General features: G+C 37.8%; 1 protein-coding gene across 4 annotated transcripts; it reads right to left on the bottom strand.

The window, feature by feature from the left end:
- Nucleotides 1-292: 292 nt before the first annotated feature.
- Nucleotides 293-19,842, bottom strand: LOC18442635 (Protein kinase superfamily protein). 4 transcript variants are annotated; one of them, XR_016046777.1, is made up of 15 exons: nucleotides 18,562-19,842; nucleotides 12,388-12,686; nucleotides 12,147-12,288; nucleotides 10,309-10,412; nucleotides 9,004-9,197; nucleotides 7,826-8,128; nucleotides 7,656-7,696; nucleotides 5,483-5,551; nucleotides 2,730-2,830; nucleotides 2,293-2,377; nucleotides 2,072-2,170; nucleotides 1,880-1,953; nucleotides 1,582-1,713; nucleotides 1,370-1,464; nucleotides 293-794 (listed from the first exon to the last, which is right to left on the bottom strand). XR_016046777.1 is itself a non-coding variant. In XM_088854782.1 (15 exons), exons 1-15 carry the CDS (start codon nucleotides 19,732-19,734, stop codon nucleotides 701-703), a joined length of 3,000 nt encoding a protein of 999 aa, XP_088710908.1. In that variant the 5' UTR covers nucleotides 19,735-19,842; the 3' UTR covers nucleotides 293-700. The 4 variants fall into 4 exon arrangements, 2 of the variants coding, with proteins under 2 accessions (XP_088710908.1, XP_088710909.1); XM_088854782.1 differs by having other exon boundaries at nucleotides 1,885-1,953; XR_016046778.1 differs by having other exon boundaries at nucleotides 517-794; nucleotides 1,885-1,953; nucleotides 8,960-9,197.
- Nucleotides 19,843-21,125: the final 1,283 nt, after the last annotated feature.

Genomic DNA, 21,125 nt, shown 5'->3' with positions numbered 1-21,125 from the left:
AGATCATCAAATTTTCAAACAGCACTATGAAATGGCAATTTCTCCAAGAAGTAATCTATATACTTTACATTTACTAATGAAATTATATACTATGAGACTAGTTTTATCTTTAATATAAAGTCACAATTACTCCTAACTATTAGATGAGTGTATTACAAAGTTCGAGAAATTTGTTTTGGCACATCAGTCTAGTCAATGATACTCTTACAATCCCTTGATTTGAAATTTGACAGACAAAAATAATTGTAACCTCCTTGTACTAAAAATAAATGATCTCTTTATATACTTTTCCTTTATTTATTCACTCAGCGAAAATTAATTATTACATACCATAATAATCTGGAAAAGGAGTACATATCCTCTCTTATTTTTTTTGACCAAAAATTAATTATTACAAACCATAATAATCTGGAAAAGGAAGTACATATCCTCTCTCTTATTTATTTATTTGACAAGAGTAACAAAATAAGTACATATCCTCTCTCTCTCTCTCTCTCTCTCTCTCTCGCTCTCTTATTTTGAACCCTATTTTCCCTTCTGAAAAATTCCTAGAGAACCACTCTGCATTTACATTTCAAACAATTGGGGGGAAGGGGAATTTGCAGTTGAAAAAACAATGTACCAGAGTTGAGGATGGTTGATGAAGGCATCATTCCAGGTACCAGTGGTCTGATTAAATGAAAGCACCCCCTGGACTTCTTTAGGGGCTTCCCATATTTACAAGTTGAGGGGACCTGAGTAGTTTCTTGAGCGAGTCAACTATAGTTGTGAATGATGGACGCTGCTTTGGATCACTGCCAATATGCCAGTAAAATATATCAGAGCATTATGTTTATAATGCCAGTCAAATATATCAGCCTATTATATTTATATAGAGAGGAAACTCAATGAACTTGTGTTTAAAGAAAAAAAAGAGAAAGTTGTTACTGACAGACAAAGTAATGCATTAGTCATCAAAATTTCTATGAATGTTGTCCAAAACTCAAATGTGACATTAGGTCAAGACTGAAATAGGCATGACAGCCAAATCAATAATATTTTGAGGAATTGAAACTACGTAAAATGTTTGCCATTCAAAAATGAAAGGGAAAAATTGATCTCATTTTATATGAAATACTGTAAGCTACCAATCAATATTCCCATGAATTGTCTTCGGCTGATATCGAAACACATATACCACCTTTCCCTCTCTGTCTCATATGTGTAAGTCCTACCAATTAATGCTTTCATTAGGACAAGAACAACCAATCTCTCATGAAATATCAATATTTATCTGACAGTAAAAGTTTAGGACAAGTTACGTGCAGCAACAATTAGTATTAGGAGGGAAAACGTGCAATGGCTACAACTGAGTTTCAGCTAGACTTACTTGGCCCAACAGGACTCCATGATGGCAGTCAACACTGGACTTGTATTCTGAGGGATAGGTAGTCTCCTGTTTTGGAAGGCAACCGCACCAACTACCTGAAACTTAACCTAGTTACTCTCGCTTACAGAAGCAAAAAGAAAAAAGCAGGAGTCTTCAAAACATACATGCAATTGAGAGAGAGAGAGAGAGAGAGAGAGAGAGAGAGAGAGCACTTGTGCAGGGCTAAGTCCACTCCAAGGCTGTTGCATGGTCACAAGCTCCCATAAGATGACACCAAAGCTGTACACATCAGATTTCTCATTTGTAGGCTCCCCACGAAGAAACTCTGGAGCCATCCATTCAGGCTGAAAGTGAAAGAGAAAACCAATACTATTCAATATTGTTTGTTCAAGCTAACAATGCTTTAACATCTTATCAACCGAAAATATTGCTGAGATATAGATGATGCAACAATCAATATTGAAGCCTCACTAGTGAAACGTTTATATTACGACATGACAGAAGGAAAACCTTACAGTGCCAGCTACAGATTTGGCAGAAATAAATGTGTTCGCCTTGAATCTGGACAAGCCAAAGTCACAAACCTGCACACAAGTGCTCTTGAGAATCGGAGAGAGAGAGAGAGAGAGAGAGAGAGAGAGAGAGAGAGAGAGAGAGAGAGAGAGAGAGAGAGAGATGTCCACGAAATTCATTAGCTCTTACCTTTACAGCCCAATTCTTGTCCACCAACAGATTTGGAGATTTCAAATCCCAGTGAACTATGGGAGGATTAAGGCAGTGAAGGTAGTTGATAACCTTAGCCTGAATTAAAACATAGACGGAATGATTTTTATTTCGATGAAAAGAAACAGACAAATTCCTATAATAAAATGTTATCATGATTACATAAATTAACAAAACACCACAACTTCACATGTACTGACCACATCGAGAACCATGCGCAATCGCCTCCTTTTGTCTAAGATCTCGTTTCCAGCAGTTCGATGTATTAGACGGTAGAGGCTACCCCTGAATTAAGGTGAAAGTTTCTCAAGACTATTGATAACTCAATGAAGCCAAAGACTAAAGGATTTTCCTCATTTAACCAAAAGAAAGAACATCAGGCATAGCATATAAAGCCTTATGTATGGTACGCAGCCAAGACAGCCATCAGCAGTTCTCTGCATTGGGCAGTTGAGGTTACCCATGCTTCCTGATGATGGGCATTGACCTCCATACACTTAATCTCCATCATCAGCATTGAGAATGGAGGGTGGATGCTTCACCAAAAACCACAAACAGGCTATCCATGGCATTCTTTCTATCTTTCCATTTTTTATCTCCCTATTTCTATAAATAAGGAGTGATGGACCAGGTTTACCTGGGTAAATATTCTGTTACTATTGAAAGATGTGGAGGCTTTGTTACAGCACCCATAAAAAGAACAACATTTGGATGGCGTACACGCTTCATTATTGCAACCTACAAGGATTCAGGAGTTAATTAGCTGGGTAAATTGGCTAAGAAGAGTGAAGAAGAAATCATAAATTTCTTTTTTTTGTCTTTCTTAATGGATATAACATTTCATTAGTGAGTAAAGAAAACATTCATTAATCTAATCCTTTTTACCTATCCATCCACCAACAATGACCAGATGCCCTCTAAGACGTAAATATTCAAGGTCGTGTGCTCAATGATATTGAACTTCTATTGCATTGTTGATGATCCTAATAGATTGATAAGGGATATAGTAACATCTGTAAATCTAAGAGAAATTTACAAAAAATATCCCTTTAAATTACAATTATTAAAAAGATCCCCCTGAAAATATGAAGATTACGTTCATACCCATTTTCTGGATTTTTTGTTTTTTCCCAAACTCCCTTAGTTTGGATTTTGAAAATCCAAAGTTCTCTTTGAAAGTTTCTCTCTAGCCATCAGCAAGCATGTGGGTTTGCTGGATACACAGAAAACTTTTGATTTTCACAATCTAAGTTTAGGAAACTTCAAAATTTCAAAATCCGAAGTATTTGTAAGCCTTACAACGACCTAAAAAGAGGTCTAAGTGTTTTATCACAAATGTTAAACTTCGGAACTTCAGGATCTTAAGTAGGGGCAATGTTGTCCTTTAAAAGAAGCGAAAAACTTGGGTACGACCATAATAATGTAAAAAATTTGTAGATTCCTTAAATAACGCACTTTGGGAGGATATTCACAAAAATTATTCTAAATCTAATTAAATCTTTATACCTAGTACATATGCACATATCATATATTGTTCTCTTTAGGGTAAACCTCATTTCAAGGCAGACAAAAGTACCACCTAGATGAAGAATGTTAACATGAAAGATTCTACTTGCTCCATAATTGGCTGCTTCCATTTCTCACATATTTCAATGTTGCCGAGATTGTATGAAGGCAACATCACATTAAGTTTAATTCCGACACATTTAAGAGCTTCACAGCTGTGTTTTTTCTAAAGGCTAGGGCCGACTTCCACCAACCTGCCCTAGAAAGAAAGGAAGTGAATCATGCTGCTAAGCATGGTGGCAAGTGGGCCACGATCAAGGAATATCTTCATTAAAGAATAATAAAGAAATAGTGGGAAAGGATTGGAGAGGAACAATAGTGTTTTTAAAGCTGGGGCAAAACCAAAAATATTTCTTAGAATTAAGCATGAGAGGATAGGTTACTTATCAAAGAATAAGGCATGTGTGATTAAGGCTGGAACAGTCAGATGGTCAGTCACAATGAGGTGTCATTAGGCCAAACCTAAAAATCCAATAACCAGATATGAAGAGAGGTCAGGAGTGCTGGACTGGAGTTTCATGTAGATAAGGGCCTGAAAAAGGGGTTCAAGGGTTCAGTGATACACAAACTTCTGCCAACATGGACTTTAGACCATTTCTTGATAAGGAAGTTGATAAGTATGTTGACTGAAGCAGATGTGGGAGATAGTACAGGGGTGTGGTTTTGGTGATGATGTGGCTTCATCCAGGGCACTAAAACAGCACCTCAAAACTCCATTATTTGATGGATTGACGACCCAAAAGGCCAAAACCACTATAATCCACATGCAATTCCATTTACGCCCTATTAAAAAAGGTTTTAGGAGCTCCTAGAAAGCTCCCAATCACGTCGATCTGGAACATATGGTCCAGAACAGATGTTGAGAGTCTTGAAACAGCAGTCAAAATGGACCATTTTTAGGGCTCCAAATCATTTTTCGTTTTCGTTTTCCAGATCCATGGTCGTGGTAGGCAAGCAAATGGATCTGCCGAGTTTTTGAATCTCAAAACACCCAAAATCATGGAGAAATCGGATGCAGCTTTAGTCCTAGGGGGCTACATCTGCATTGTCACCAAGCACTTCTCCATATCAAACTTAGAGGTTTTGAGACAGACAAGTGGAAGCACAATGAAAATCACAGCGTAATAAGGTAAGGCCCCATATGGGAGCATTTTTCAGCAATAAAACCAATATTTCCTTTCACCCATTTAAGATTCATAGGCATCCCCCACTATTCACATAGGGAACCTATTTTGCGTAAACCCCGCATGTTGCCAAACTGCCCTCAAACCTCCCGTGTGACTAAAAGGAAAAAATATTGTTTATTCCTAAAAGTGGTGGACTTCCTCGATATGACTACGACTACTTTAGACAACGGTTTTTCAGGAATAAAGGTGGCCAAGGTCTTTGATATGATTGCTAAGGTGACCAACTGGGGCCTCAATGAACAAAAAACATAGAAATTTCATTACAGCAAGATGGTCAGCATTTTAAGGAGGCATGCCAATTATATTTCATGACAGATAACAAAAATGATATGAGAGTACCATTACACCAATTCATCTCTCAAGTCTAAATTTACAAAAAGGAGACAACCAAGTCTCTTATAAATACCAAAAAGAATTCTTGAATAATTAACTCCAAGCCATATTAAACCATTGAAAAGGTTCGGATAGAGATAGATTTCAAAAGCACTAAAGGGGGTTGTACACATCCACACAGCTAGTTGATCCTTCAGAAATTCAAATTTACGACTTCCACAAGAACAAAACCAAATGTCGAATATCAACAAGACTAAAGTTTCAAAACAGTAAGAGTAATATGGTCAGCACTAAGTTGAATTACCTCTCTTAGAAACTCCTTCAACTGATCTTCATGAAAATCCTGGTCAGTGAGAACCTTAACAGCAACATCCTGCACAACACATATTCAGTAAGAGAAATGCATCTTCTTAAAGACCTAAGTACAGGTCAGTCAACTAGAGATAAAAATGGAAGGAAAATAAAGTAAATGCACAAAAACCTCAAACGAAGAAAGTAAATCGGAGAAAATGGCTGCTTTCCTAAAAATATATTACCAAACTGGTGTATGAAGAATTGTTTGGATAGACAACGGTTCTTTAAGCAATGTACATGAAATCCTCTATCTCTGAAGAAGTGAATAATGCTTTGTTTGACAAACACTAAAAAGTACAACATGGCCCCAAAGTCCATAACATAATATGAAAGATCCGATAAAAAAAGATACAAATTTCATCCTTTTCACAATATTACCTAGGCCACCATGTACCTCATGTTGGCAAAACTTCAAACCGCTTAAACACCTGGCTAAAGCAGACCTTCGTTTCTCATTGGCCAGACATCATCAAGTTCAAATCCCCTAAGCCCTCTCCCCTGTGAACCCCCCAACCCCCCCCCCCCCCCCCCCCCCCCCCAATACTAGGGCTCCATCCAATTAAATTTTGACAGCTGTTCCTTGGAAACCAGTGACTCCGTGGTTTTGGGGGAATTTTCAGAGATAACAAGGGTAATACTATCTTCTCCTTCACTGACTTCCTTGATACTGGGGATTCCACATGGGCTGAGGCCAATGCTTTGCTCAAAAGACGCACTAGGTTTGACCCTAGTTGGGAGCAGAATCTCATTGTGGAAGGGAATAATGTTAATATTATTGTTGGGGCAACAGAAGTTAATGCCCTTGGTGCCTTCATTCTGTTTTTTACCGCATCTTACATCTGTGCAGGCATTTTTGAGTCGGCTTCCATCATATTTGGTGGGAGTCTAATATGGAGGTCGAAGCTTTAGCTAAGGAGTGTGTTGCTGACTTGGGGCCCCCGCTAATCTCTGAAGCTTGTCTTCTCCTTTCTCTTCTTTTCTCATCCTCGCCTCTTATCCCATCAATCTCTCTCTCTCTCTCTCTCTCTCTCTCTCTTCCCCTCTCAATTTTGCACTGAGTGCCCGGTTTTTGGCAGCTGGCTTTTTTTTCTCACTTCAAGCACCAGGCTTGGGCTGCCCGTTCTCCTTTTCTCTCTTGCTCTGAGAGCCTAGTTTGTGGGCTGCCGCTCTTTCTCACTCTAAGCACCTGGCTTGTGGGCCGTCCTCCTTCTCTCTGTTCTAGTCCCCTTTGGAATTAAAGTTCTATAGGTCTTGGGATATCCTCAACTTCTCTTCCTATACCAGTGATCAGTAGTTTGTGGGTGGCATCCACTTTCACCTCAACCCCACCCCCCGGCGGCCCTTCTTTCCTTTTCTCGTGCTTCTTCACTTCTAGCTTCTTTTTATAAATTGTACAGAACTCCATCTGCACTATCTCTCCACTCTCCCTGTCCCTATCTTCCTAATATATCTCACTCTCCCTATGTTCCTAACCTATCTCCCTATCCCTATGTCTTCACCGCCTTTCATTTCTCAGTTTTCTCCCACTCTCCCTCTCTTGACACCATTTCTCTCCTTTCTTCTCTTTGCCCTCTGTCACTTCAATCGATTGGCAGAGTCTTCATCTTCTGGATAGCCTATCACTCTCCTTTGATTCTCTTTTTTTCATTGTACAGAACCATTTTTTGTAGAAGAGACCTTTACTCCTTTTGAGCACATTTTGTAATTACCTATATATTATTATTATTGCCACCAATTTCCCCCAAAAAGAAAAAAAAAGAACTTGAGAAGGTAGAGCATCTAGTAATCAGTAATTGAAATGGTAAAGCATTTACTGTTCACATTCAAACTGTAGCAAACTGGAATATTGTTAGAAAGAACTGTGGAGTACAAGACTTATTCAAAGTTTACATATTCCCAAGTATCAATGAATGTCTAGAGATCAATGCAAAATCATCATGTAGAAAGTCTCATTTGGCTAAGCATAGAAAGAACACTTTATACAAGCCATAAATGCAGAAGAGAATACAGAAAATATAACATGATAGGGCACAAAAGCAAGAACACAGAAAGACAAAGCTAATAAAAAGTTTTCTTCAAAGAAAAAAAAAAGCTAATGAAAAATTGATGAGAAAGCTACTAACCGATCCATGCCATTCAGCACGATGAACAGTGCCAAAAGAACCTGTGAATCAAAAAATGAAATGATCAACAAAGTCACCTGGAGCTTTCACATGATATGAAGAATGTAGCTGCAGGAATCTCCACCACCATGTTTGATGATTGATAAACTTGGATATAAGCATAAAGATACCTGCACCAATGCGCTCCTTGATATGCAACTCATCCCATGAGATCTCAAGCCAATCCATGGCAAGAGAGGGTTCAAGGTTCAAATAACCTGGAACAGTGGTGGAAAGATTGTTCAAGCCCTCACAACTCTTGACTTTCTTCACATGCTCTTGATCCCTCTGGTTAGGCATTTCTAACTTGGACTTGACAATGCTGTTCTTAATAACTGGAACACACTGTGGATTACTACATTGTGTAACACATGATTCCCCACTAAAGTTGCCCCTATTGACACAATCAAGCTCCACCGACCCTGCGACATGAGCTGCATGCACAATAACATAACAGTTCAGATCTGCTAAACTTCAGGAAAATCAAGTTTATCGTAGATACAACAATAAAAATTAAAACAGATCACTGAACGCATTCACCCAAAAATTATTCCATGCATGATAAGACTAGAATTGATTAAATCGTGGTATTGTGGCATTACTATACAAAGGATCACAAGAAAATAATGCCATTACAAACAAAATCAATAGATAACTAAATCAGCACAATTTGGCATTCAACAGGAAGAAAAGCGACAACTAGGGAATAGAGTGTCAAAGGAAAAATGTGAGGAAGAATGAATACATTATCACTAGTTCAAATGTCTAAAAAGCTCCATAAAAAACACTATACAATCCAGAGAAAAAGAAAACAAAAGGGAAAGTAAAATGCCCTTGAAATTAGAAAGAGCACATAACATATAAGAAACTGGAGTCCTATTTGGGGGGAAAACAACATTAAATGATCAGAAAAACATGACAGCATACAATTTTTACATGATAGGAAGAGTTAAAGATTGCAACAACACTTTTTCAGCAGACAAGTTGCAATATCAAATGAGTATATATTTCTCAAACTTTTAGAAGTTCAACTCAAGCACAACTCATATGGTAGGCCCAAAAGGACATGGTTGGAAGTAGTGAGACAAGATATGGAGACTTATGGCCTCACTGAGTGTATGGCCCTTAATAGAGCAGAATGGTGGACTGGGATTCGTGTAGCCAACCCCAATTAGTTGGGAAAAAGCACTGACAATTATGAATCACTATGCATGTTAAGTCAGCAGTGAACAAAAAAATGTGAACGGCGAAAGACCCCGGTTTACCCTTGAGATTGAATGCAATCAATGACAGGTATGAAAGACCATACCACCAAGATTCTGAGTATCCCCTGAAATCACAATCTTGTGCTCAAAGAAGGCGCTATCTGCATATGCTTGTTGACGATGTTTCATATTTGGAATTCGAAAAGGAGAAAACATTGGTGAGGGTGAAGGACCGTTGATGAACGCGCCTGGGTTATGGACCATTCCCGGATCCGCAACCAGATCAATAACATACTCCCTATTAAATGAGAAACAAAGAAAATATATGTGAGCAATAAATATAATCACTTTAGTTCTTGTAATATTTAAATCCAAAGAAACCAGCCTCAAAAAAAAAAAAAATTTCATTATTTTGTTGAGCAGAGAAGGCCATGGGATTAGGTACTCCAAGAAAATCATAATTTAGTCTTGGATCACATTATAATAATCTGTCCAGATTTGACCTCACAAATGGGTGATTAAGTTGCTCACATTCCATACCTGCTGTTCATCCCGTTTCACAATAAGCATTGCATATGAACAAGGAAGCGGTGGAATGTGAAGAACTGCATATTGGATCACTTCGGTGTAGTTTGAGAAGATTCCATTGAATGGAATCTTTTCAAACTACACTGAAGTATAAATGTTACAAAATATTTCTATTCCAGAATGTCTAGATGATAAAAGGAAAAGAAAATGAATGCAGCTAGTGCATCTAGAACAAAGTACAAGGAAATGCAACACCACGCTCAGCCTTTCCTAAGTATTTTGACCCCAAATGAACAAATACAACACAAGAACAGTATTGGTTGTTCTTAGAACAACAAATCATAGAAAGAAAGAACTAAATGATACAACCCTATATGGAAGTTGATTTTGAAATACGGTAACAAGGACAACTGTGGAAATGGTCAGCATTCCAATTTGATCTACCAGTTGCAATAGAGTTCTTTAACATACAAACCGATTGATAAGCTCAAGTACTTAAAGATTATGACAGAGGAAAGAAGGGATAGCAATAAAAGAAAGTATAATCGGACTAGCAACTAAAAAAAACTTAACCAATAAACTACTATATTACCCTAAACTTAAACCAATAAACTACTATACTACCCTGACAGGTCAAAATAATCTAAATTCTAGACTCCAATTAAATAATTTGTAAAAGATGCATCTGACAAATCAAAATTTTAAATCAATCAGCTTTAGAGTATAATAATTAATTGACTAGATTACAGATTCACGACTAATAAGGAGTAATTTTGTACTGCACACATATTACATTTCCTTGGTAATAAAAAAAAAAGGGAAAAAAAAGTAAAGAAAAATGGTATTCAGACAAGAAATTTGAAGAAGCGAACTCCGCTTACCTGTCAAATCTAAATTTAACCAGGCATGATGAAGCATATTCTGATGCACAATAGGTGCAACCTCGAGCAATTCGACATGGCAAACCTATATGATCAGCCAGTGCCTGCAGATGTATAACAAAAAGAGAACACCAATTGGTTGCGCTGCATAATAAAGGAAAGCATGTACAACTAAATTGAGGAAACTAGTTTCTTCATTGGGTCCAGTTTTAAGGCGCCCAACCATCCTCAGTCCACCTTTTTGATGAATTGAGGCCCCAAAAACCTGCAGATCCATCCTCTTAACCTCCAATACCAAGATCATGGAAAAAAAGATGGAATGAGGCCCTAAAAATTTGTCCATCTCGATTTTTATCTCAACATCTGATCTAGACTATCCATTCAATGGACCCCAGATCAATAAAATTTGCACAATAGAAGCTAAAAATCCATCCCTTTTTAGGGTGAAATGAATTAGCAAGGGTTTAGTTGGAATTTTGTGTCCTCATACTATCAGAAAGATGGATCCTGAGGGGGAGGAAAGAAGGGAAAGGGGGGGAAGGGGTGTTTTGGCTGCCAGGGCCTTGCCAAAACATTTCCTTCTTTAATGCATTGAAAAGTAACAACATCAGTGCCCTATCAAGCCAAGGTTGGAAGCAGTTTGTCAATTTCTTGTTCCAAGGGAGACATCCAATCTGCATATTCTCTAAAGGCTAGCACTAGAGTTATAACTTAAATGTTTTCCAACGCCTACTAAGTTAGGGACCTGTAGTTGATGGATAGACATTGAAACATAACATATAGCACTGGGAAGAAGAAGTATCCTTGGTACAAATGAAAAGGCTGATGATTCTTATAGATATGTTACACGAGGCACAGCACTGTAATTTACATTATTAGTTTATTACTTATGTAACTTTTATTACAGCATGCAGCAATTAGGTATTTGGGAATAGTTCACATACTCGAGGCATAAAGCAAGTTTATAATTGCATGTAACTTAGCCAGAAAATGTTACTTGCATGTAACAAGTTTATAATTGCATACAACAAGTTTAATCAGTTTATAATTGGCGCGTTGCACCAGGCACAACATTATACTTTACATTGATACTTGTGTAACTTTTATGAAGTGTGCCACATATAGGTGTTTGTGCATAGTTCATAGACCCAAGGCATAAAACAAGTTTATAGTTGCATATACCGTATAACATAACGAAAAAAAGTTCATTATTGCATATATGCGTATATTATCATTCATAAATCAATGAAGGAAACATTTCACTGATTTTCCTGAACCTGTTTGTTTTTTCTATGGTTTTCTACATTGTATTATAGGTTAGAGCAGGTTTTTGCAAGACCAGTTTCCTTCTCCTATGAGAGCGAAGAAATAGAGCAAGATTCACCTCAAATCATACTAAGGAAAACTGGCAGCAGAGTCAATTCGCACTCACAAAAGAAAAAACCCATTTTCAATGTCGTTCTTGGGATTTTGGTCCCAGTGTGTGAAGACGCACATAGTGTGAATTGTGTTGTGGATTTGTGGTTCATCCACACCCCTGGCCCTCACCAAAAGTTAGGGAGCTGAAGGATCTTCAAACTACGTGTCATGAATCATTTGATGTCATGAGTTAATAATTATGTGTATTTTGGATGCAAGAGGTTCTCATTTAACTGATTGTGTGCAAGGCTCGTACAACATGTTCAATTAATTGAATAAGAAAGCCATCTTTGTTAAAAATTTAATATCTTCATAAGGAGACAAGTATAAATGAAAAGTAACAGTAGTAAGATACCAAGTTGCATACAATGTCAAATACATATAGAGAAGGCTGTTAACATTCAGGTTTTGATAGCCACCTTGAACAAAATGGAACGGTGCCTGCAGAGTCCCATGGAGAGGCTCCCTATTGGCAATACACAGCAGCCTTGACAATCCCGTAATTTTTTGTTAGACACTTGCCAGTGCATAAAGAGATCATGCTCCAGTGGAAAAGTGCCCCTTCAAATTTCAAGAAAACTTAAGACATAGCATTGGCACATTAAATTGGATATATTCTAATTAATAGTAAGTCAAAATTCAAAACTCGTCAATACGTACCCCATAGAGATGCAAACAAGTCTGCCAAGTTTATTCACCAGCTCTAAGGTGCTTACTGTAGCATTGTACAGATATAGTGCTTCGTCCAGGAGTTCCTTTAGGTGGGAATCGCGTTCTTTATCAACAAGAACCACCTCTAAAAATGAGTTATTTGGATCTACTTCTTTCAATGATGCTAGAGATGGCAAGCATGTTCTTTCCTCCATCTCATTGCACATCATCCATAGATATGGATTCATTCCCATAATATTGTAAAATCCGTCAGATATCCTATCAAAGTATGATAGGCATCCATTCACCTGAGAGCATACACAAAGAATGAAGAATAAATTACTCGCCATTATCTCAATCTATAAAATAGATCTGTGTTATTGTAAAACCCATGAAATTGCACAACAATCAACCAAGTGGAAATTCTTAATCCACCAGTATGTCAATTGATTGCACAAACAAATCATAATCAACTCATTCGTTAAGTAAGTGAGACTTTGATTTGTCACACCCATGAGAAGGTTACTGTCCTACATCTCTCTCTGCTACAAAATATAGTGTCATGAGCATGTCCACCTAATGATCAACCCAGTGGAGAAAAATCCATTAGTTTTCCATAATAGAAGGAAGATTAAAGGAAACTAAAAGAGAACATGAAAATACAGATGCTAAACTAAGGGAAGAGTCTAAACGATGTCTTTTTTTGTTTTTGAAAATTTGTGGAAGGACAAATGTGAATGTTTAACTACATTTATCAGAACTGGTCGACGTTGAATAAGGCTGTTTTTAAGATTGACCAGTCTATATGGAATCATTACATGGTTATGGCTGTAGTAAGGCTGCGTTGATCGGTAAAGGAAGTGGGTACGATCGCATGTCTGGCATCTTTTGGATCCTTACGTACAAAAAGGGGAGTGGTTGCAGCATGTGAATTTATTATATTTTCTTCATTTGATTGGAAGCATACCACCCTTAGAAGCCAGAGACAGCATGGGAGGAGTATTGTGGGGAGTAGCGACAGCAAATCTTGAAAAGAAAATGCCATACATGACACTGAGAGTGCCTACCTCATAGGCAAGAATCAAGTACTTTCAATGTAGAATCACACTAACTCAATGGGGGTCTCTAAAAAGTGAAATGAAGTGCATTTTGTTCCTGTGTTGTTCTTTTTCACAGGCTAGGGGAACCATTATTATATGGGAAAAAGTTTAAACATTCTCCTTCAGCTCAATAACAATCTTGTATCAATGACTCTCTACCATTAATCTAATCCATGCTATCAGGAACAAGGATACAACAAGAATGAGACCATGAGAAACATCCCTTTTAAAGCCAAAAATGAAACCTCCATGCCTCCAAGATGATGTGCAGAGAGTGAAATTCTCATCAGTATTTTCTTGATAGCCTTAAATTATATTTTCATCTCTAATTATAAAATTTAAAGCTTAAAAAATATAGTGTAGATCAAGCAGATCTATGAAAACTTGAAAATCTTGAAAACTGACAGTCCTAAAATGCCGTACAAGATGCACTATTTCCAAAACTTGAAATCTATTTTTTTTCTCATGTCCATGCATCTTGAGGTTGATATGATCAATTTGAGGATATTTGGGCATCAAAACAACCTATTCTAATGAAATTTTTGAGGTGCGCACTAATTTGATTGTTTAGAGCCTCGCACTTATATAAACATTTTCCTTTAAAAAAAGGCAGCCAATCCTAGCACTATTTAGAACCGTGATCCGAGCCAGTCCTAGCACTATTAGAAACGTGACTGGCATCAAACCTAAATCCTTATTCCGATTACCTTTAAGAAATACCAAGCCTTCATGATCTTGCAAACCAGGTTCTTTGAATTGTTATTTTCCTTTACTTTGCTTACATTCAAATTGTACCACACGTCAAGGGAAAATTTGCAAGTCTAAACATGAAGCGTACAAATGGATAAAGAGTGATAGAGATTTTGAGATTTAGAAGATAGTAGGAGATTGCATATTACGTTCACAAAGATTTTGATGTTAGAAGATAGTAGGAGACTACATATGATAGGATAAAAAAACAAAAGATACAGTGCTTTCATTGCACAATTTTTATTACACACTCCAGTCATGTTTCCAAATGATTCAAATTGAAATTTATATATATTTAAACCAATCCATAAGTTACAGATTTATGCACCTAAAACATTAGTATTTGAATTTGTGGTATTACGATCCCAAAAAACCCAGATTGAGATTCGATGAGGGTGGCAGCAAGATTCAATGTTTGATTAATTCGGGGTTTCTCGCATCTACGAATCACGGTACTTGATGTTTAGGAATCTGGATTTGAAAACAATTGATTTGAATATCATTACATGTGGAATCCAGATTCAACAAATGTAGATATTAGAAACAAGATTTTGTAAGTGTTGTAATCGAGATTCCTAAAACAAGGAATCAATATTCCTGACTTCATTGAAACAGTTTCTATGAAGATTCCTTGTTGGAATTGGGGAATAGGGATTACGAATCGGAATCGCAACTTTGGGTGAGAGATTCCAGTAACTATGAATTAAACTATATGCCCTTTCATAGACTTCCTACTTTTTTGGAAACCAACTAAATTCAAATGTTGAAGAAAATTTGAGTACAAGTACATCAAAACAAAAGGAAAAACACTGAAGTAACCCATCAAATTGGTGCAACCTTTCAAAGACCCATTTGAACCAAAGCCAAAACGCCCCTCCCTAACAATCTAGCCTCCAGCTTCCCTCAATCTATACCCCTTTTGTCCCTTCATAGATAATCTCATTAGAAACTTTTGCCATAAACCCCATTGCCTCTTTTCTAAACATTATCCAAGCATAGCCTTGTCAAAAGCCCATGTCAATCACTTCAGATATCACATCAATCATCTTTTACATGTTACGCATCTTACACATCTAACCACCTCTCTTCGCATGTCACTTACCCTGTCCTTGCGAATCACAAGGATCACAGTGGCATTAAGCCATTCTTTCATTTCCCTTTACCACATTTGACATGCTAGAACTCCATGTGTCAACATCACCATAAGGCATCCCATGCCCGTTTGCTCTCCTTCAGTATCTTCTGCACACCAAACTCCTTCATTTAATTATTATCCATTCAGCTCATTGTAACACCACATCTTCTTGTTACACATGCCCAGAGTTACCATCAAAAGCACATATTTACTACATCAAACAACTCAATCCTATTTGCACAAATGGCTCCACACCTTGCCTTGTATTGTTCTAACCAAAGATTGCGATCTTCTCTCCAGGCTTATACTCCTTCCTATCAAGCGATCCCAATTGCAAGTTGTTTACTGCCATAACACTCACTTCTCTCCTCATTATACACCCTTGTATGCCCTCTTGTTCCTCCACCCCCTCTCAGCGACTAGACATGACTCCTTTCTGCATTGTGAATGGTGCCTCCAAAACATCACCACTAGTTCAACAAATCAGGTACATGCATCGTGAATGGCTCCTTTCTGCCCTGAAGCCACCACCCTACCTGCCCCCATTTTTCCTACTCCACACAAACTGGCACCATTTCTCCAACAGCCCTTCCCCCACATTTCTATTTCCACATCTATCCTCATCTTGGGAAACTGAGATGCACCATATCAAGATGCATGTCCCGAATCATTTCATCTCATCCATACCTGTACTCCACTTTCTCTAAATAGATCTGACAAACCATCATAACATACACCCAGACTCCTTTTATGCAATCCTGGCTCTACACCCAACCATTATTCACCAGTTGCAAGTTGTCACTGCCATAACATTAAGTTCTCTTTCCACTATACCCTACTGTATGCCTCTCATTACTCCAGTCCTCTCAGTGACCAGACATATCGCCTTTTGCATTGTGAATGGTGCCTCCACCATCTTACCACCAGCTCAGCAGCTCAGGTACATGCGTCGTGAATGGCTCCTTTCTACCCTTAACCCACTACCCTTCACTTGACTCCATGTTTTGTCCCTCCACACAAACTGCCGCCCTTTCCCCAACCACCCCTCCTCCACTTTTCTATTCTGACATCTATCCTCATCTTGGGAAACTGAGCTCGACCATCTCAAGATGCATGTACCCAACCCCCTTCATCTCATCTATATCTGTACTCCACTTTCTTTAAATAGACCTTTGTTGTCAGCTATCGTCCTTTCACCCATCCCCCTTGCCACCATCATAACATACACCCAGACTCATTTTATGCAATCCTTGCTCTATGTCCAGCCACCATTCACCAGAAGACCAAACACCCATAAAACCCCAAATCCCCTTCTATAAAGACCCCATTTTGCACCTCCTATGAGTTATGGCAGGTTAGCCATGTTTCTTTCCTCTGATCTTTGTACCACATCAACGCCTTCTCCCAAAGAGCCAAAACTGATTAACCCCGGTGACTATCTCAGCTTCTCTCATGCCATATCCTCATTTATGCCCATAGGATCCTCAAAGATGCTAATCCACCACATCTCTGCTCTTCATGCCACATCCAGCCACCCCAAAGAGAACCAAATCAAATCTGTCAATTCAATTGCTCTCTATCCTATGTCAATCTCAGCACAACCTAGACTCTTCAAAAAAAAATTTTGTAGAATACATTAGACAGGATAAAGAACCTCATTCATCCAAAGACACTCCCAACTGGCCAGTTGATGACTCAAAGCAACTCACCATCAAATATGGTCAGCGCCAAGAAACTATTAACTCACACTTGAGGCCTTTAAAAAGAGCCCCAATCTCATTGAAAAATTCTTAAACCCTATCATCCAAGAGACATGCCTACACAACAGTACCATATGAAAAAAGAAGCCGAAAGCACTAAAAGAAAGAAACATTAGAATTATTGCCATGAGTTAACAATCTCTAAACATGATCACCATCATCATCATCAACATTAGAGCCTTTTCCCAACTATTTGGGTTAACACTCTCTAAACAAATTAATAAATATGGGCACTGATTCATGGAAACAAAATGGAGTTAATGCTGCCATTCATAGAAAAGAGACTTTTCCCAGTATGTACGACGTAAACACCTCCTGCATCTGTTCACAGTTACATCTAATGTTACGGGACTCAGTCGAGTCCCCTCATACTAGACCAAGTTACTCAAACTCGCCCTATGGCAGAGATTGAGTTCCCCTAATTGTAGGTACATAAGAAAAAATTATAAAATATATAAAAAAAATTTAAAAAATATGGGAATTGTGTATAATTTTTTTATAGGATTTGGATGTTTTTGGCGATGATTGGTGAGTGTTTTTTGCTATAATTACTATTTTTATATTTTCCTTTTTATGAAATTTGTTTTTCAACTCTCCCCATCTATAAATCAATTTTTTTAGGTCCATTTTTTCTATAATTTTTAAGCTTGTTTGGACTTTTTAATGTTGCGTTTGGTTTTATTTTACTTTTATTACCTTCATTTTATTATTATTTTTTTTATAACTGTTAACAATTGTATTGAAAAGAAGAGAGGGATACAAGAGAAGAGGTATAATCCAAGAGTAACTAACACCAACGACTCCCGGTAAAAAAGAATAGGTCAGCAGACCGTATACAAAATGGGGTTATAAGATTATCCCCTTACGAAGTATACTGAAGATGTACAAAAAGAATCTAACAGGACCAAAAAGAATCTACCTCATTTTATTATTTAAATTTTTCCAGAGCTTTTTTTCGCTGTACAGGGGACTTGCCCACTCGGACTCGCCCGAATCATTCACCTTGGCTAAGGGCCAAGTACCTCAGCCAAGACGAATCTCTAAACACTGGTTATATCATATGAATCTCTACACATCAAAGCAAACTGTGAAACATGGGGAGTGCAGTAACCAAAGTGCTTCAGCTGGAAACTCCTAGGAACTAGTCCACTTTTCCAATAGTCCAAAAATTCAAATTTTGAAGGAAGCACAAATTCCAAGCAATCCATCACTCAATAAAAGCATTCTATTCTACAACCACTAAGAAGCATATCAAATATATAAAATTCAAACGATTTATCATCCATGATAGCATACAATTCCTCTACTTCCGCTCAACAAAGGATATCAAATCTGAAACTTTTCATTCTAATCAACTTAATATTTCAAATTCAATTGGTGATTTCATCAAGAGTAGTCTTTTCATGGAAATATGAAAACAAAAGCCACAAAGACATACCCAAAAACGATAGGAGACTGCCTCCACCTTGCTACCGTACTCTTGCAAATTGTTCTCCTCATTAACCAGCATGGCCAAATGTCTTGCGTGCGCCATCTGTAACCAATAGCTCTCTTGAGTCCTCAACACACTAGCTCTCAGTCCATCATCCTTTATATACATCCCCCCAAAGCGGCTGGGAAGTAAATCCAGATTAAGGTTAGCTTCACAGTCGCTTCCATCTAATATCCTATGAAACTGACAACCTAATTGTTGAACTTTATTTCTACCTGGGTCTTCCACCACAGGTCCCCTATTATACCAAGTTTCATTGAAATCCATCCCTGAAGCCCAATTTTCGCTAGAACCACTTCCTAAAAGCACCTCATCATATTGTTTTTCAAGCAACTGATCAAATTTATTTTCCAAGAAGTTCCTGGCTAAAAGTGGATTGACATCAGAATCATCCAAAAGCACCTGAGAGGAATTATTTCGAAATTTTCCATTGGATTTAACCCTTAACATTTCGCGATTATAGTAATCTCCCATATAAATCTTTGGCAATACACCATTTTTCCCAGAATTTACACCGATAAACACCTGATCAGGTTTATTTTCACGAAAATCCCTTGGAGACAAAGCAATGGAAGTGTCTATACCAGAATTTGCCAAAAATGTTCCACCCCACTTCTCTCCACTACTATTTGTCATCAAAGTTTTGGATTTTCTACTGTAATATATACCCGAAAGCACCTCATCAGACTTATTCTGACCAAAACCAATCACAGGGACATGATCTCCACTGTAGTTTACATCTGAGAACACCCCATCATTGTCACCAAAATCGATCTCAGGAAATGAATTTTTCCCATAATTCTCCATAAATACTCGACCACATTTATCCTCACCATTTTTCATTGAGGAGACAGGATTTCCACTGTAATTTATGCCAAAAACTTGCTTCTCAGCGTTATAATCACCAAAAACCGTCCGATTACCAAAATTATCCCCAGAGTCCATATTTCCATGGCGAAGCAGAGCAAAACCAGTTGCAGGAGCAACGGATGGCCCAGATGGTCCCTCCCGTGAACGATCTTCATGGAAATCTTCCCCTCCTTTGATCGGACGGCTCCTGTTGAGATCCAGGCTCTCGCAACGAGGTAGGAGGCCGTAGCCCAAGCTCCTTCGAGGCATGGACACGGGCCTCACGAGAAAGAAGCAGAGGCTTTAACCACACGCTTTCTCTGAACTGCATCTTCCTGCGAAAACCCTACCCTAAAATCCCAAGTCCTAACAAAATCTCACAGGCTTTTATCTCTCTCTGCAAACAATAACAAATACCTGTCGAATGGGTGACCGTTGCAGCCACAGGAGATATGATATTAAGTGATATCCAGAATATTAAAATAACGATACTAATTCCAGTTTTTAATGTGATTATTGTGTTAATTAAATTTTTTAAGTGATTTTGATGGAATGAGTGGATCTTCGGTAGTTATTATAGTTTACAAAGAACAGTAGAGGAGAGAGAATGAGTGAGGAGTGATAATATTTGGAATTAATTGAGGGTGCGAGTTTGTAGAAAGTTGAGGCTCTAAACAATCGAAGTAAAACGCTCTTTTGAATAGTACGCTCTTTTGAATAGTATCGAGTAATGTGGTTTCAATAATAATAGAATTTTTTATGTGATGGCCTTAAAATATCTTTTCATCTCTAATTATAAAATTTAAAGATTCACAAATAATGTAGATTTATGAAAACTTGAATGTTTTGAACATTGACAGTAAAAAAATATGTTAGCAATATTTTCAAAACTTTAAATTTTTTTTTTTTTCATCATGTTCATGTATCTTGATGTCGAGACGATTAGTTTGAAGATAGTTGGGTATCAAAACAACTTGAAATTTTTAATGTGAGCTTTAAGTTGATTGTTTAGAGCCTCGGCTCTATACGAACTTTTTCCATTAAATGCCATGTCTACAATGGCTCCAGAAAAATCCGGACTTGAAGGTGGTGGATTTCAATTTAAACCCGATTCAGTTTGGCTTTAGAGATGTCCTTAAAGCTAGCAATGAGTTGGACGGCCAGGCTCGGCTTGAAAAACTAGAGCCTTGGCAACCAAATATGACTTGAGGATCGAGCCACCATCGCTTGAGGGGTGGCTACCATGGCCTGAGGCCCTGAACACGATGGGCTTGGGTCAAGGGTTATGACATGGTAAGTCCAACCTGGCTCTCTTATTCATTTGTTTTTTCTTTTGGGTCTATTAGGCCTGGCTTTGGGCTAGGGCCTCTACGACCCCTTCCAAGCGGCAAGCCTAGACTAGCGTCTAAGGGCCAAGCTCGAGGCTGGACTGTTGCCAACCTATCCATAATCACTTTTGAGTCTTTCAATATCGGAAAAGGTTAATATAAAGGCGTAAAGCCTCACCTCAAAACTCATCTAAAATTTCAGTTTTGGCATCGAAAAACTTTCAAATTAATCATCTTGACCTTGACCATCATAGATGTAATATATATACATATATATTAAGATTTCAAATATTAAAAATGATGTATTTTATACCATATTATTTAGACCATCTA

Source organism: Amborella trichopoda, chromosome 13, assembly GCF_054954075.1.
Source record: "Amborella trichopoda isolate Santa Cruz 75 chromosome 13, AtrichopodaSantaCruz75HAP2 v2.0, whole genome shotgun sequence".
Lineage (NCBI taxonomy): Eukaryota > Viridiplantae > Streptophyta > Magnoliopsida > Amborellales > Amborellaceae > Amborella > Amborella trichopoda.
The sequence above is the reverse complement of the archived record's forward strand: the minus strand, read 5'-3'. Positions and strand labels throughout refer to the sequence as shown.

Bases quoted from the DNA above. Each gene is read 5' to 3' on its own strand.
- LOC18442635 (XM_088854782.1), bottom strand. From the start codon at position 19,734: ATGCCTCGAAGGAGCTTGGGCTACGGCCTCCTACCTCGTTGCGAGAGC. The intron at 9,198-10,308 runs GTAAGCGGAGTT...CTCATTTAATAG, and splicing joins GTTAAATTTAGATTTGACAG to GGAGTATGTTATTGATCTGG. The intron at 2,378-2,729 runs GTAAACCTGGTC...ACCTTAATTCAG, and splicing joins GTAACAGAATATTTACCCAG to GGGTAGCCTCTACCGTCTAA.